This window comes from Daphnia pulicaria, chromosome 4, assembly GCF_021234035.1.
Source record: "Daphnia pulicaria isolate SC F1-1A chromosome 4, SC_F0-13Bv2, whole genome shotgun sequence".
NCBI classification, from domain to species: domain Eukaryota; kingdom Metazoa; phylum Arthropoda; class Branchiopoda; order Diplostraca; family Daphniidae; genus Daphnia; species Daphnia pulicaria.
Window position 1 is genome coordinate 15392140 of NC_060916.1, and position 18056 is coordinate 15410195.

At 38.4% G+C, this 18056-nt stretch overlaps 1 protein-coding gene and 1 long non-coding RNA gene across 3 annotated transcripts; one reads left to right on the forward strand and one right to left on the reverse strand.

The window, feature by feature from the left end:
• LOC124338307 (carbonic anhydrase 2-like) lies at nt 1-10349 on the reverse strand. The gene is made up of 10 exons (XM_046792444.1): nt 10212-10349; nt 10004-10145; nt 9704-9946; nt 1620-1763; nt 1528-1548; nt 1251-1415; nt 874-1024; nt 659-764; nt 361-588; nt 1-289 (listed from the first exon to the last, which is right to left on the reverse strand). The coding sequence occupies exons 4-10, from the start codon at nt 1666-1668 to the stop codon at nt 77-79; spliced, it is 933 nt and encodes a 310-aa protein (XP_046648400.1). The 5' UTR covers nt 1669-1763; nt 9704-9946; nt 10004-10145; nt 10212-10349; the 3' UTR covers nt 1-76.
• A 6287-nt stretch (nt 10350-16636) lies between these two features.
• Nucleotides 16637-17616, forward strand: LOC124338363. Of its 2 annotated transcripts, XR_006917719.1 has the most exons (3): nt 16637-16657; nt 16733-16987; nt 17161-17616. It is a non-coding gene; the product is annotated as an uncharacterized LOC124338363 (long non-coding RNA). The 2 variants fall into 2 exon arrangements; XR_006917718.1 differs by having other exon boundaries at nt 16643-16987.
• The last annotated feature ends 440 nt before the right edge of the window (nt 17617-18056 follow it).

The following is an 18056-nucleotide window of genomic DNA, read 5'->3' on the forward strand; positions in this document are numbered from 1 at the left end:
TTTTTAAATAATGGCAATCTATACGCCTCATCTATAAGACGGTGTGCTCTAATATCGATAAAAATGTTCGTTTTGTTTACTGCCACGGCGAGAAGGTAAAATTGATTAGGCAAGTGGTCCATGTGAACGCATCCAGGAATGGTGTCGAAGTGATGGGCCACGATCGAGGGATTTCGCATCCGGTGAAAGACCGATAAAATTTAATCCGGCCGTTCAACTGCTGTGCAGGCCGGAAATTATCCACTAGGCTCTTGGCTGTATTATCTTCAAGTTTCCTGAATTTAGCCAACTGTGACGAAAAACATGCAAATGTCAGGTTTCAATCTGTGCGGTGCTGTTAAAGGTAAGTCTCTATCACACCTGTTTCTCAGAAATCTGAATCGGGTTGTCAAAAACCGTCCAAATTACGATCTCGTTGCAGATGGGAGTAGTCAGCGAGCCACTGTAGCGATAAAATGACGTGGTTTGTTTGGGCAGCAGATTTTTGAACGGAACCAAGTTCGTTAAAATGGTTTCTGATTGAGCCGTGATAACCTCGTCTAGCTGTCCAACAAGCGGCTGAAAAAACTCATTATCGTTGGGCCCTACCTATTTCGTTTGACAAACGTAAATATTACAATTCGATAATAGGTAGGGTAGGCAGGAATATTAATTAAACCGATATGAAAATCCCCAAGACCGCCAGTCCGTCAGAATGCTTCGTTGCTTCAGCAAAGGATCCATATTTGGTGTTGTAATGGACCAAATGCAGCTCAGCTGGATAGCTAAGGGAGTGAGAAATAAGAATCCGCCAATCCGCAAATAAATATGATTGAAATAAATGATTAAGTTAGAGTATAACAATAGTAATACGCAAGTATATACTCTACTAACCTTTTAGAATTCATTAAATGTTCACTGCCTTTAGCTGAGTTGGCCCCCCAGTGTAAGTGGAACTGAATGAAGTTGTATACGTCGTTCAACCCACCGCCACTGATGGATGGCACTCTGTTCTTAGGAAAAGTACTTGGCAAGGTGTACACCACTGTATAAAAATATATGTCGTTATAAAAAATGAACGAAATTAATACAGGGAAAGGCGTCCGATGCAAATCCCCAACTGTCAAATCCCAACTAAACTAAATGTCAAATCCCGAACCATTTATTGAAATCTATCTGGTTTTGGTAGATTCTCGTGTCGCGATTTGCTGTGTTGCCTGTGTCCCACCATACGTATGAAACTGTTTTTGATTTTAAAAAAATTAACAAACCGGAAGATCCACTATTAACTAATCCCATCTTGTCAATGTTGCCGTAGTTTTCAAACGATAGTTTTGAGAACGCCTTCTTTTCACTCAATCTTGGTCGGATGTCAATTGGAGATTGCTGTTTAGCACCGCACGCTGAATTTGGCAAGTTCGCCCAAGCGTTGGTATCTTTGAAAAATTCAAATTGATTACAGTTTTCGAATTTTTACATGCATATCATTCCCACAGTTCCTCGGTCTCAAAGCATGTTCTTATGGGAAAACAAATAATTTCGTATTACCTTGATAATTCCAGCTGGAAGCTGTAATCAGACAAGTGAAAAAGCTTTTAAGTTGACAAAAACAGAAAACAGAGTTGTATTATACTTTATACCTGATGAGTCTTTTGATAAAGATTTCTCAGGGCTCCAGTGTTCAAACATGGAACTAGTAAAAGTCTTGACCGGTGTTCTGTCGCCAACTTCCTCGAAGCGATCCAATTTTTTCAACTTCTTTGTAGCAGAAATCGGTAATGCTTCTGTCGATGGCAGCCAAAGTCGCAGCAAGAAGAGGACGAAAATAGCAAGATTGAAATTCGTGCTCAATCGTTTCATTATGTCTATGACACTACTAGCAGGATTACTTAGATATAGAGAATGATCAAATGGATGAGACGCACGTTTGCGCTTCTTACTAGTTCGGGATCTAGGACTTGAATGAGTGGTCCCCGTTGTCGCCCCTATAATATTATTTCAAGATAGAAATGCAGCAAGTTAACTCGCTGTGTCCTGTTTTCAAAGCGTTGGACTTAGGCTTACTAAGGATGATTTGAATCTCAATAAGGAAATGGGACGGTCAGTAAGAATGGTTTGTGACTTCGGGGGACGTAATAACATTGCTCGGCTTCTCGTCTCGAGTTCAGTAGAATAGACCCTATTAGCATTCTATCATTCTTGTCCAGCAGAGATGTTTCGCCGTCCGGATCAGCTAAAATGCTGGGCGAATAACAGGGGTATTCCATTTCTTCGAATTTGAGGTCTGCGGGAACCCTGTTAAGGGCCTCGGCAGGCTAAAGCCTTAGCCTCAGGGATAAGGTTTAAAACTATACATTTATGTATGGTGCTGAACAGTTATTTCTGTTAAATATGCATGAACCGACCATATAAACAATCGTTGGTTTTTGAACATTTTCGCTATCTGCATTTCAAAATTATTTAAATATTTCATTTGGAGCGTTATCATCCAAGATATTATTCCTGGAAAAAAATAAAGGTTTCTCGGCTTCTCGTCTCGAAATTCGTAGAATAACTGTACATTTATGTATGGTGCTTCCTTCCTCGAAGCGATCAATTTCAACTTCTTTGTAGCAGAAATCGGTAATGCTGCTGTCAATGGCAGCCAAAGTCGCAAGAAGAGAACGAAAATAGCAAGATTGAAATTCGTGCTCAGTCGTTTCATTATGTCTATGACACTAAATACGAGCAGGATTACTTAGATATAGAGAATGATCAAATGGATGAGACGCACTTGCGCTTCTGACTACTTAGAGGTCTAGGACTTGAATGCGTTGTCCCCGTTGTCGGGGCGACACGACACATGATATTATTTCAAGATAGAAATGCAGCTAGTTTACTCGCTGTGTCCTGTTTTTAAAGCATGCGACTTAGCCTTACTAAGAATGATTTGAATCTCAATAAGGAAATGGGATGGTCAGTAAGAATGGTTTGTGGCTTTGGGGGACGTAGGCCTAATAACATTTTTTATACAGCGCCGTGCGAACTAGTTCATATTCGTAACGCGCTACGGCTTCTCGTCAACGCTCTAGGACTAGCGCGTTACGAATATGAACCTATTCCTAGAAATAAATGCAGGTTTCTCGGCTTCTCGTCTCGAGTTCTGTAGAATAACTGTTCAGCACCATACATAAAAGTACAGTTATTCTACTGAACTCGAAACGAGAAGCCGAGAAACCTGCATTTATTTCTAGGAATAGGTTCATATTCGTAACGCGCTCCCAGAGCGTTGACGAGAAGCCGTAGCGTGTTACGAATATGAACCTATTCCTGGAAATAAATGCAGGTTAGCCATAGAGGGCTATTGCCCTGTCAGTGTTAATAACCCCATCTAGCGACGGCTATTGCATTTTGCTTTGAGTATGTACATTTTTTACTTTAGCCAAGGCCTATTGCACCTTCTTAAATTGTATTGGTCACGACTCACGAATCATGTGAATGTTATCGTGTCCTATGCGTAATTTATGTCCCCATCACAAACTATAATGGATATAATTATTCTCATATCTACGATTGTTACTGAATTCTCAGGTTAGATATCCGTAATAACAGTAAGCGTTTTTTTCATCTCGTTCAGTGCAAATAAGTGCAAAAAAGTAATCATTCAATTAAAAAGGCATAATAAAGAACTAAAGGGACGCTAAGGGACGTGCTAGTTAAAACGCTATACAAGACACGGTGCACTATAATGTGAAAAGAAATCATCGCGGAAATGTGAAAACTAATCAGTGAATCAAACATAAAAATAAAAAATCACAAACCAGTGATTGAAAGGAGGGTGATCTTTTACACAAGAAGGAAATGCTTTTGACTTTTTGGTCTTAAAAATTAGAAAAAAAACAAAAAAACAGATAGAAAAGCAAGCTTTGATCAGCTCGCCGCGAAGGGATAGTCGTAAGCCAGTTGAAAACTGTCCTAAATGAAAAATTCAGGGCCTATTGTTAAGTCGGACTTTTTGCTAAATGCCATCCTAATTTTTCAGAATTTTTCTGTAAATTCTATGTTTTTTCTCTGAAATTTTGTGAAAAGAAATCTATCGAGAAATTTTTTTTTAATTCGATCCATTATCAAATGAAAGTGATTGTTTGTATGGCGAGACACACACGAGACGCGATTAGACATTTATCGGACTCGGAAATGTTGTGATTTTACCTGTTATATTCGTGCAGCCATCGGCACCGCTGCCAGATAAAATTATTCTTGTTCCATTCACCCGCCAAGTTTAAAAAATACCCATTACTACTGCAACGGAATCAGACAACAGACAACAACAAAATAAGAGACCTAACGAGATCACGTGAAAATCTTTTTAAATAAGAACAAAGGATTCGGAAAGGTCGATCGCCAATCACTGATTTCCTTCCTACACATTCTACTCGGAACGAATGGCTTTCCACCAGGTAAATTCACTAAATTGCATTTGGGGGAATGATACAACACAGTTATAGATCTTTCAGAAATTGCTTTCCCATATTTGATTGTAGCAGCCAAAAATGTATCATAAATTAAAAGATAAAGCAGCATAGGCCTACGAGAATATTTCCTTTATCTTGGGGAAGGGGGAATAAAGAAATAATTTCGGGATTTAGAATTAATAGTTAGTAATTAACAGTAATTTAAGAGTGCTGATATCACACCACAGGAATGAATGAAGGCTCACGCTCCATTTCATCGTGACAATCGTTTTTTTTTTGTTTTGTTTTGTTTTGTTTTGTTTTAAGCGGTTTTAAGCAAAGTCTGAATTTCAAATACTGCGATCACTGCGCCACCTGCGTTCACCTTTCAGAACCGCGGTATAGTAAGGTAAAGTAAAGAAATAGTCGGCACTAGATGTCGTTCACTTGCGTGAAAAAAAGGTAAGAGAAGCGGGTTAACCGCCGTCGTCTGCTGCTCTTCCAGCGCGATGTTATTACAGGTTACAAAAAACAGAGAAAAAAACCTAACCTAATCATCGAAAGACATTTGAGATTTACACATATTTAGATCCCACCTAGAATTTTTGAGTTGCAATCTCCAATTACTTAGTCACAAATAACAAAAATCATCCTCGTTCCACTCTTAGTCTTACCATAGGATCATAACTACCTTCTCTTTAAAATCCCTTGAGAAATTGTACAAACGAGATGTGAAAAACCCTTCAATGGCGAAAGTGCGTACGGGATCTGGATTGCGAAGTTATTCTATTATAGGATTCTATGGGACTATGGGATTATATAGGATCAAAGAAGGATCCAGGATAGATTCCCAACAATTATTGCTCTCAAGTTTTAATAACACCTGTATAGCTATTAACTTTTCCTGGATATTTCCCTGCTTTTCCTTGTAGGCTACTATATACGTGTGCACGGTGCCATATATGGCACATATATTTTCATAGCTAAAAAAAGAAACTCAAAGCCACATTGTTTGGCATTTTCAAGAAGAGCTTGTTTGATGAAATTTAAATCAATATTCCGTGAATTAAGTCTTATTCGAGGCAGGTCTTATTCAGGTGCCTCGCAGTATAGGAGGAGCCAACTCTGCCTTCTTGAATACTTGTGCACTAAAGACCCCCCCCCCCCCTAAACCTTCGGTGATTCAGCCTAGTTAACTGAATTCCCCCAGGATGAAAACAACACCATTTCACTTCGTTTTTCTTCGAATTTCTTGGCTAGATTTGTTTGTCATACTTTTATTCCGCATCAGTTGACCCGATATTAATGTTCTTTCGACTTGAATTATTCATGCTTTAGTCAGAAGTGAGTCGGGACATTTTCTTTCCGGTCACTTATTAACGCGATTTTCCATGAAATGCTTTACAATGACTTTGGGAAAAGTCAACCAAGTCAAAAACGGTAATCAGTATACTGATTACCGCCTTCTACTATATATAGTAGAAGAGAGGGAACCGCGCGTGACGCCGGCGGCACGTTTCAAATATGTAACCTGAATAGTAATTTCGAAACATACGTAACCCCTATAATAATTTCAACTAAATAACAGCACCGATTAGTACGGTAAGACAGTTTTGGTGGTTTTGGTCACCTTGTAGCACGGAAAAAACAAGAAACAAAACAAGAAACATACCTAACTGGATCTCGTTTCTAGATTCTATAGGGAGCGCACGGGTGGGCGCCTATAGGAGTTCCGTGAGCTGCGGAACTTTGGAGGGATACTAATTACGCACCCGCCCCTATATTTTCAATATTTTATTTATTCCTGCAGCTAAAGAAAATAGAGGCTAACCTGAAATAAAACAAAACAAATGAAAAGTATATGAATAAACTATCAGAATAACTTTGCGTCTTCTCATTTCGTGTTTTCACAGCATATACGACCGCGAGAATTAATATCATTAATACTCGCCTAATGAAGTCGGCGTCCAATTTCTCCAACCTAATCAACTATATGGCACTCTTTCGTGATGGAGTCGATTTCGTCAAATCCGTCCGACGTGACGACGATTCGCAAATTCCACGAAATTCCATTCATTTTCTCAAACGCAAGATGGGTGGCGTGACGCTTTGATCCGTTAAAACCATGTAAAAAAAACTCTTCTGAACTTTGTTCATCTCTTCATCTCTCAGTTTTTTTTAAAACATTTCTGTTGAGAAAAGAATTAGAAAAATCGTTTTTATAATGAGAACAGTTTCCCAACTAACTTGTATTAGGGTAAAACCAGTTTTTCATGAGTAATGTACACGAAATGACGTCTAAATAGCGGCCGTGTTTTCTCGCTACAGTTCCTGTTAATCATCAAATCAAAATGTATAAGCAAACAATTGAAAAAAAAAAAAAAAAAAAAACGGATTATTTAATGTCATACTCAAAATCATCGAAATGATGGCGGACTTTTCAAACGTTTCTTCGAAATTGCGAAAGTGTTCCAGAATGGCGAAACTTTTCGAAAACAAACAAACCAAAATGCCAGAGATCATGGTGTCAATATTCATCATATCCTCCGGCTTCAACACTTTCAATAAGCTTTCTTCCTATTCACAGAGATTATCGAGAGTTGACATTTTCAAATGATTGTGCAGCTTCTTGACATTTACCAAATGTGAACTGTATCCTTGTCTCCAGAGAAGGAGATCCTCCACCAGGTTAAACCTCAAGACGCTGTCAACCGGGAAATATTTGGACTTGAATCCGCAATCGACGTGGAGATCCACAAGGTGTCCGCCGGATAAGCTCATCAACTTCCATTGCAAAATCGTCGGTGAATTAACTATCAACAACACATTTCAAAATATAGTTTTAGAGCTCCAAATTGATTTGAACGTCCGAAACGGGGACAACAATTTGGGGGTGTTACCTTTTTCCATGATGTGGAGATTTCTGTAATTAAATCCTAGTAATGTATAGGTCTAACACGTAACTATTATAACTACTGGTAATCCTCCTGGCACACCACTTTAAAGCGATGATTTTAAAATTCAGGTTCGTCCATATGATGCGGATGGAGTGCAATAAAGAGGTAACTGTTACTCGATGAAGACTTTAGTTTACAATGGATTGTGCAGGTGATTCCATTGTCTCGGTCTTTATATTGTGTGGAGACTTCATTGAACCCAGCCTTTTCACAGCAGAAACAACACAAAATTGAACAGAAAATTATACACCTCCTTATGGGTGATAAACGCCCTTTCTTTACTATTCCCCCAGGTTCAGACTTTTTTGGGGGCTTGCCCAATATAGCCATAGCTTAACATCAATCCTAAGAAAAACAAAGGCAGCACTATAATTTTGTTTAAAATTTCAGATTACAATATCTGGTTCTGGAATCAACAACACCAGTTCAGATCATTTGGCCGACAGCAGTTGTTCATCGGAGACGTACCGTCTCAATTTTCATGGAAAATTGCAATAGTTATACGCTGCCTTGAGTGATAACTGTAAAAAAAATGTAATTGATTTTAAAAACAAACGACTTTTGAGCCTTATTAGTGCTATACAGTACGCATCTTTTAAGCAGAAAATAATTTATTCAAATAATTTATTCAAATAATTTTTAAAAAAATTTTGATTTCGATATTTCATGACCCATGGCCATGGGTCATGCGTGACGGTTCATGTTTTTTTAGAACGCATCAGAACAGGTTCAAAATTCTTTTGGAAAAAAAAAAAACAACTCCTGTTTAACCTTTTAAGAAAAACCCATCCCAAAAATATCCGAAAAAATATCCGAAAAAATATCCAAAAATATACGTCCATCAGTCAACAGCTCCAACAACTAAAACAACGAAAACGCCAACCTTATTATTAATATGCTGATGTCGTCAGATTTCATTTCATTTTATTTTGTTTCTTTATCATTCTTTTTTCCAAAATCACTATTCAAATCACACATTTTGAAAATGACGCGGTTCTCTCTCTTCTACTGGGTATAGTGGGTACTGCCTTTGATTGATTGACGTTTTTTCCAAAATCTTTACATCATGTAATCTCACGTTAACAAGTGACCGGAAAATAACTTGTCCCGACTACCTGTATATTACTGACTTGCATGAATAATTCAAGTCGAAACTCGAAAGAGACCTCCGAAAGAAACATTAATTTTGGATTGACTGATGCGGAATATAAATATGGACAAACAAAACTACAAGACAAAAAGGAAAAAAAAAAAAAAATTTTATTGAAAACAGTGAACGGACTGGAGGCCTGGATGAAACAGCAGCGTTCAACTTTCTCTATAGGCCTACATAGGCAATCCCTTGCGTGAAAAAGGTTGGAAGAGAAGGGTTCCATGTTTTCACCTGTTGTATACCGTCGAGTTTTTATTTGTATCTGATCTTTAAAAAATAACAACTAAACTAAGAAAAGAAAACGACCTGTCGAAACCATCGAAACGCACGTCAAAGATTGATTTCCCATCTTGAAATTTTTCGAAATTGTAAATCAGAGTACTCTTCTGGTTTAGTTCTTCTTCTAGCCTACTCATCTTGCCTTCCACGCTTCCACTCGAGAGGAAGATAAGCTATTTGGATTAAATCCGTTCAGGGTCAGATCTGATCGGATTGAATATATCTAAATACCTTCTCTCATTGCGCAAACCGAATTGCACCATGACTCTTGCGAAATGTGTGTCAGCTGCCGAGGAACTGCACGAGACGGGGGACGAAAAAACAAATCGGATAATTGGCATCCTGATTTAGACATGGAAACGGGCAACCACCTGCGGCTGAAAATGAAACTGTGCAATCCAGCAGGTACACGCCAGCGACCAATACAGGGAACAGGAACGAACAGGAAAAACCAACCACAGTTACAAGTTCGAACTGAGTAAAGGAAAAGGAGAAACAAGGTGGGAAAGTAGTTCAAATTTGATTTTCCGGTATCCTCGACAAGATCAAAATACCTGCAGGCCATTCACAAAGAGACCGGGGAATAAGAGAAACTGACAACTGCTGCAAAGATCAAAACGGTTCGGATATTTCTATGGAACCTGCACAGGTGGTCATTTGTTTCTCAAAAGCCAATCGGATCAACTTAAAGTTTTTGATCAAAATGGTTTAAATGTAACGACTTTATAACGACTCGTTTTTCTCATGTAGACTAGTTCGGTTATGAAAAATTGAAAAACAACTTTGGCTGCCAAAAAACTGGAAATGCTTTTCCTATCAGATGTAGTACTGATAATAATTGTCTTACTGGGAAAATATTGCCAGCCACTATACTAGGTAATAATCAAAATGTTATTTCCTACCTTGCGTGAAATAAATGTTGACATTCGCAGGTGGTGGGGTCAAAGCGACACAGTTAACTCGTAGAGTGGAACTTGGCAATCAACTCGAAATAGATTGCCGTGCTGATCCGGGAGAGCTGAGTTGCCCGTAGTTTTCTCTTGGTGATGTGATAGTCAACGGTGCAGTCGTTGATCTCGACCATAATCGCCTTCCGCCAGGTAAATTGCATCAAGGGAAATGAGATAATAGTTGGATCCCTCCACCTAAAAAGGTGCTTTATTTCAATTGTAGGAGCCAAACAGATATTAAACATAACCAACCGTTTTCAGGATATCGGTTATTCCACTTTCGTTGCATCTGTCGTCAGTCGCATCCAGAGTGGACTGCAGTCCCAAAAGAAGCTTCGGGCGTCGAGGTTAGAACGATGCTGTCATCCTGTCGGCAGTCGGAAAGCAACGCCACCTTGATTGTATCCAGCAGTAAACAATTTTAATTCTGTCGCTGTTTGATTTTTCCATTTCAAATTACGTTGCATGTTTTCCAGCTTCAAGCCAACATGACATGAGCAATTTCACGGACGAATTCAGGATCAGGGAAATAAAGTTCACATTTTCCAGAGCGGATTCAATTTGCCGTGCCTTAATACCACAAGTGGAAGGCCATACCCTGCATCTCCACCAAATGTTTTCATTTATTCATTAAACATTTTTTCGTAACTAAGTAATTTTACTTGCTTTTTTCTCGTGCGCATACAGAATGTCTTTGAATGAGATAAACACTGCGACCGCATTGTTGGGATGTATTCAGCCGACCAATCTGACGTCCAAATGTCAAGGAGGATCACCATAGCTTGTGGATAGGAAAGAGTCGATCGGCTAGACGGACGCGAAGCCTCAACAGGTTCCCCAAACTTGACTAAAAGCAGTAAACCAAAGTTATATTACCAACGACACCCAATAGGCTTTTCCAGACACAAAAATACCTGTAGTTCCGAACTGTAGAGGCGAATTTCTTTCACGTGATCATCGTGTCTTTACAATCTCAAAGCGGTGCTGATAGATTTCAGTTTGAATTCTGCTTGCTGAACATATTTCCCGCCATCTGCATTAACGTCGAGATCTGACCACTAGCGATCCGATTGAAGAAACTTGAGCAAGACTTGGTCGTGGCATCAAATGGGATGGGCGGCCACACGTAAGAGGAAGTTCTAGGTAATTGCATAATGACACACAAATATTGTTTTTTAATAAAATCAGATGAAATACCTCCAATCCTACTCTTCTGCAATCAACAAATAGAGGATCAATATTATCACTGCTTTGACTTAGGCGAGATAATGACGCAATTATTTTCCAGGAGAGGTGGGATAATTGCTTCAGGATACTTGTTCTCTAGTTGGAGCCTCAGTAATTCCAACTCAATGTAGCGTCTCCAAACTGAACCAGTAGGCCGGGGGAAAGCCCTCCTCTCCATTTCTTATCAGTGAGCCTATTAGAAATAAAGCTGTATTAGAATACCAAAAAAAAATAGAAGAATTTTATAAAATAATACTTTGTTTCAATGATGTAAACTGAATAGTATGATTCTTTCAAAGTTAGTGGACCATTAAAGCGCTTTTCCGCTTCTACAGTGCTTGTACGAGTTGTATCCAAATCATGAAGATTCACATCCTAGAAAGGAAATCTTATTAATATTTGTTTATAGTGTCGATCCACATTTCAGGCATTGATAAAAAAAAAGGGGTAATTTTAATTCCATCAAAGTAAGACAAATTCACTGATAAGAATATTTAGATATCGACTAAATGTTATAAACCTATGAAAGGCGATACAACGTGTCAGCTTACTTCTTTTTCGATTAAAGTGTTTTCCTTTTTCCCCTTTGTTTCAATTACCAGGTTTTTAACCTCTTTGCTATCCACTTCCTCCCAGTTATTCGAGACAATGTTAGAAGAAGACGACTAAACTTTGATATAAGTTAGTGGGAATTTGAGAAGGACACCTTGTAGTAGCTCGAACTATTTCCTGATAACTGATTTCAGTGATTTGCAGTTCTACTAAAAGCGTTACTAAAAAAATTATTTGAATTGAGAATTGACAGTTGTCATTATCGTGGTTACAAAGGGTGGGAACTGCGTAGGAGGGAGAGTCGCATGATTCCCCATCTAGCGGCAACTTGGAAAACTGTGTTGTGATGGAAGAACTCAATCCCATGATTCTCAAATCGACGCCTTATTTTAGTCGGTTCACCCACTCAAGCTAGTGATAAACGTTTTCTTCTGGTTAGGTTAGGGTATATCGAGGGTAGAAATAATGTAATATAAAAAAAAATATATCAGCCTTTGGCAATTGGCAGAACATAATTACAGAAAAACCAGACTACCTCAACCAGTGCTCTGCCTCAACGATTTTACAGTTACGAAAAGAACAACGTTAGATATTTATTTATGCTGCGTCTGAAATTCCAGGAAATTCCCGCGTCTGCACAACAACTTCGACCAATAACTGAGTGTCAACTGTCAATATCATATGTCAGTACCCTGTTAGAAAAAGAATACGCACATCAGTTGCATATTATGAGCGATACGAATCATTTGGTATCCGGTCACTTCTAATATAGTTCGGGCCAAGGGTGAGCGATAAGAATCTTCTGGAATCCGGTCACTTGCAATGTTAGTAAACGATGATGTGTCCTGACTCCAGAACGATCAGATTTCCCGCTAAGATTTCCGATAAGATTTCCGGTTAAGAAAAGTATTTAAAATTACATAAAATAAAATAAATAAAATTCTTCCACGTTTTTTTTTTTTTTTTTTTAATTGTAAAACTTAATTTTTTTTTGTGTGTGTTCTCAAAGTAAAACGAAGGCTGACAGAGTCAACGGATTTTGTTCAACCCTGCAATCGGCCATTGTAAGTTTTGCAGGTCGACGAAAACGAAATTTTTGGGCGCATTAAGCCAGTATCGCACGTATGGCGGGAAATTCTTACTTCTTAGGTTGACAAAATTAAAATTAATACGTGTTCAGTACGAATAATTGCGAGCCCGAAGGGCGAAGCTAATTGCGAGCCCGAAGGGCGAAGCTAATAATCGCATACGCAGAAAAAAAAAAGCCATGTCACTTTGTCTGTATGTATGTATGTATGTATGTAACGCTCCATAGCTCGGGCGTTTTACGACACATTTCAGACTTTTTGGTCTTAAAAACTAGACAAAAAATATGCGGTGCGACCAGTACAAAAATAATTTTATTTACTTAATTAGTTCTCCTGTAATTAATGAAAAACTGTTAAAATAATTACTTAACGACTACTTAACGGCGTGACATCTGGCGGTTGCGACTACAACTTTTTCACTTTCACATAAAATCACCACCAGATGTTATTTATGTTTTGTAGTTATTTGACTAAATGATGGTTATTTTTAAATTCAATTATTGAACTTTATGTGTAAAAATTGGAAAAATGAGTTGATCAAACCAAACGTAAATAACTTGCAAGGATATTGAACTGTGTCAGAAAAATCCCGTTTTAAGACCAAAAAGTCTGTGAAAAAAAGCGTGAATTGTGAATAAGTCCGACTTAATCATAGGCCCTGAATTTGGAATTTAAGACAGTTTTCAACTGGCTTACGATTATCCCTTCGCGGCGAGCTGATAAGCTTGCTTTTCTATCTTAATCGCATACGCAGAAAAATAAAAACCATGTCACTTTGTATGTATGTGTGTGTGTAACGCTCCATAACTCGTGCGTTTTACGACACATTTCAGACTTTTTGGTCTTAAAAATTACACAAAAAATATGCGGTGCGACCAGAACAAAAATAATTTCATTTACTTAATTAGTTCTCCTGTAATTAATGAAAAACTGTTAAAATAATTGTTTTACGACTAGTGGCATCTGGCGGTTGCGACTACAACTTTTTCATTCTAAGATTTAAAAAATCACCACCAGATGTCTATAGCATTGCCGTGATGACGCAATCTTTGATGACCCTACCTTGACGCAACAACCAGATTTGCATTTTTGTTTTGTAGTTATTTGACTAAAAGATCGTTATTTTAAAATTCAATTATCCATATATAATAAAAGAACAAGCTTTTGGGGGAGGAGCCTGTGTCTGTGTCAACAATGTGTCAACACAGGCTCCTCCCCCAAAAGCTTTTTGGGGAGGAGCCTGTGCCTGTCACGAACATTTTGGGGGAGGAGCCTGTGTCTGTCACGGACATTTGGGGGAGGAGCTTATTCATGTCGCAATGCGATCGCTGTGATTGGTCAGTCTCAAATCACCACCAGATGTCTATAGCATCGCCGTGATGACGCAATCTTTGGTGACGCAACAACCAGCATCACCACCAGATGTCAGCATCGCCGTAATGACGAAATCTATAGTCACTGGGCAGATTTCCCACGATAAAATCTATTACGGGCAGATGATTAAGCTACAGGAAAGCGAATAGAAAAAGAGTCCAACTTTACGCTAGACAAAAGTTCCCCGGATTTGAACGGGGCTCAGGTTGCTCGTTGAACTATATGTGTAAAAATTGGAAAATATGAGTTGATCAAACTAAACGTAAATAACTTGCAAGGATATTTAACTGTGTCAGAAACATCCCGTTTAAAGACCAAAAAGTCTGTGAAGAAAAAGAGTGAATTGTGAATAAAAATACTTAATCCAAAAATAAAAGAGTGAATTGTGAATAAGTCCGACTTAACAATAGGCCCTGAATTTGTCATTTAAGACAGTTTTCAACTGGCTTACGACTATCCCTTCGCGGCGAGCTGATAAGCTTGCTTTTCTATCTTAATCGCATACGCAGAAAAAAAAGCCATGTCACTTTGTCTGTCTGTATGTATGTAACGCTCCATAGCTCGGGCGTTTTACGACAGATTTTAGACTTTTTGGTCTTAAAAATTAAACAAAAAATATGCGGTGCGACCAGAACAAAAATAATTCCATTAACTTAATTAGTTTTCCCGTAATTAACGAAAAACTGTTAAAATAATTGTTTTACGACTAGTGGCATCTGGCGGTGGCGACTACAACTTTTTCACCTTAGGTTTAAATTCCAGTTTCCACTACATGTGTAAGCTTGTCATTTACTAAACGTGTTCCTTTCCTTTTCGTCGAATATTTGTTATTGAAATATATTCGTAATGTATGGTTAAACATGAGAAAAAAAATATTACAAATATATGCCGCCCAAATAAATCCCCACCAGATGTCCATAGCATCGCCGTGATGGCGCAATCTTTGATGACCCAACCATGACGCAATAACCAGATTTGTATTTAAGTTTTGCAGTTTTTAAACTAACAGATGGTTATTTTTAAATTCAATTATTGAACTTTATTTGTTAAAATAGGAAAATATGAGTTGAGCAAACTAAACGTAAATGACTTGCAAGGATATTGAACTGTGACGGAAAAATCCCGTTTTAAGACCAGAAAGTCTGTGAAGGAAAGTGTGAATTGTGAATAAGTCCGACTTAATCACAGGCCCTGATTTTGTCATTTAAGACAGTTTTCAACTGGCTCACGACTATCCCTTCGTTGCGAGATGATAAGCTTGCTTTTCTATCTTATTTCAATAGTGATGTTTTGTGTAAATATATCTTCGATCGATACCGTCGCGCATCCAAAAACAACTTGGACAAGTTTAAGGATTTCTACCACAGCCTTTCGCCTAGCAACTAAAAAGTATGCTCAATTTTCCTGTAAATTCCAACCACATGTGCATGTGCAGGAAAATACTAATAGCATGACTCGTTTCGCTTCAGCGGTTAAACAGTGAGTAAATTTTGCACCAGAAGGTCTATTTTTGTACATGTTTGGATTTTGATTAAGAAAAAGGTTTTGGAAGTTCATTTTAACCACGCCCATTACTCGTCTTGAATTCCAAACAAACTTTTCTTTTTCTATGGAAAGGATTTTGATTCTTTCTCGGAATTTGCAATTAGAAATAGTAGACCGACTATACTTTGAATAATCATCTTGTAAACCCAGTTATTGTGAGACCGCATATTCTGAGAAACGAAGGCTGAAACGTAACACTGGAAAGTGCAATTACCCGAAGCAATTTAATCGTGTTCGAAGTTTTACAGTTTTACATCAAAATGAGTTTTTCCTTTTGCAAAAAATTTGGGGATCAAATTCAAGCGCGTGCGACAACCGAGATGTTATCGTATTAATCTAAATAATAAACATTACAACGGCACTTTGCATATTTAAATTATATACGATGAATATTAATCAAAAGGACCGCATCTGGAATCGTAAAATTTACACGCATTTACGTTAGTCGTCACGTCGTCACACTCAATGCTAGCCTCACGCAGAAATTCGCGGCGGATAACTCGAGACGAATGAAAACCTTTTTATTCTTTTTGCAGCATCTTAATCTGAGCAATCGCAGATGTCAAGGACGATCATTAGAAAAATACGAGCGCATTTCAATCCAAAACTCAACTTTTAAAAAAGGAGTAGTGTAATAAAATCAGCCAAGTTTCAGGTAGTATATAGAATGACTAACCACAGTTCCGCCAGATGGAAAGAAACAACACTACATGGAATTACTACAAGCGTACAAGTTCCAGGAACTGAAGTCCCCTCTCTACACCCTAGCACATGACAGTAGGTGATTTAGCATTGCAGCTGCACACGTAAAAAATAGCATCTTTCCTTTCCTTTTTTTAGAATTCCCACAGTGAGTTTTTTTAATTGAATTCCAAGAGGATATTGCCATTTAAAAAGTATTCCTCGAGGACAAGTGAGTTTTGAGCGGATCACATTCACATCCTTTTTTTAAAAAAGGGACTCCCCCTTTTTCGAAAATAAAAAGTTGATTGACGCAGACCGTAATTGGCTTCAAAATTGGCTATTTGAGCAATAGTTTGCTTTTTTTTAGTACAACTGTCGAGTTGCAAGAACCTGATTTGCAGTTGGACTTAAGACAGACTTGACAAAATGCCAGAGGGTATGTTAGCAACAAACTTAGCAATAATTGTTTTCGTCTCCGTTAGTTCATGCACTTTTAACATATTTTGATCAGAAACTCGATAGATCGACAACAACCGGTTCTTACAAGCAGGTGCCACCTGATTGGCTGCTTTTCAATTTGCCCAGAAACCATGGGATGGTACAAAAGTGGCCGCTTGTGTATAAAACCTTCTGATCAGCTAGGGAATCAGTTCAGTTCTATTTCTACGCACACTGTAAGTTCAACAGCTCCAAAACCCACAAACAATGAAGCCAGCTGTTACTGCAGTTATTTTGCTGTTGACGTTCTCTGCCATCATCTCCACAGGTAAAACCAAAATTGCGTCTTCTTTTTATATTATTTACAGTCCCAATCAGACTGTTCCTTTATATCAAGTTAATCGTTCAAAATGTATGACGACGCGCACATGTTTTCATCCGCCTTCTAACGTTGATAGAATAAATTTTAAAAAAGGTTTTGTTTTCTTTTTTTAATTACAGAGGCTCGACCTAATGGAAACGGCGTTTGGAATCCTGTTTTTCGTCAAGCACGGGCCGACGAATGCGGGCCGGCAAGTGGATCGTGTGCGCCGGGCTTGTGCTGTTCCCTTTACAACGAATGCGGAACTTCGGTCGCCCATTGCAACATCTCCCTCGGCTGTAAAATTAAGTGGGGCGAATGTCACTAAAAGGCGCCTTCAATTTTCAAAATCGAGGGAGAATTGAGTTGATCCATTTCGCAATGTGTACACCCTGCTTCTGCTTCCGCCACGCTCGTTTGAGCCCTTAATTGTGCTAATGTCAAGCTGAAATACCTGTAGCAGTAGAACATTGTACCTGAATTTACGACGGTACGATTTAAATACTTTAATTGCCAAAAAAGGAGCATGTGTGTCAAGCCGGTATTGTATTGTACATGTGTTCAGACTATAATAAATCTTTATTTGGCTATTTGTGGAAGAGAGATTCGTTTTAAAGTTTACTCGTCACGTAGACTCTGTAACTTGTTGGTTCGAACTCGTTCCAAAAATTCTTACGATCGACAAAACAAAAACAAAACAAAACTAACCAGTTTCACGCACGCAGATGCGTACAAAGTCACGAGTAGAAAAGTTCCTCGAAGATTGGTTGGCGTGTTCCCTTCCCTCTCTTTTTATTGCCCGAGGGTGTAGGTCAATTATATGAAAAATTAAAAGGGTAAAACCAAGTTGCAAGAAAAAGGAAAAATATGGAGAATTTTCATCTTTGGCCTATATCCGTTTAACCTAGAGACTTGAGAGAAAGTAATCAAAGTAGGCCTATATAGGCCTGTAGTACATAATATGACAATTGAAATGTCCCGGCAGAAACACTTGATCGACAGCCACCGCGATCTCAGTTCCTCGATGATAGGCTGT

What these genes read in the sequence shown, in the direction of transcription:
- LOC124338307 (XM_046792444.1), bottom strand. Translation starts at nt 1,668, where the DNA reads ATGTTTGAACACTGGAGCCCTGAGAAATCTTTATCAAAAGACTCATCA. An exon ending in TTCCAGCTGGAATTATCAAG is followed by an intron (nt 1,416 to 1,527) that starts GTAATACGAAAT and finishes AATTTTTCAAAG; the next exon opens with ATACCAACGCTTGGGCGAAC. An exon ending in TCTTGGGGATTTTCATATCG is followed by an intron (nt 589 to 658) that starts GTTTAATTAATA and finishes CAAACGAAATAG; the next exon opens with GTAGGGCCCAACGATAATGA.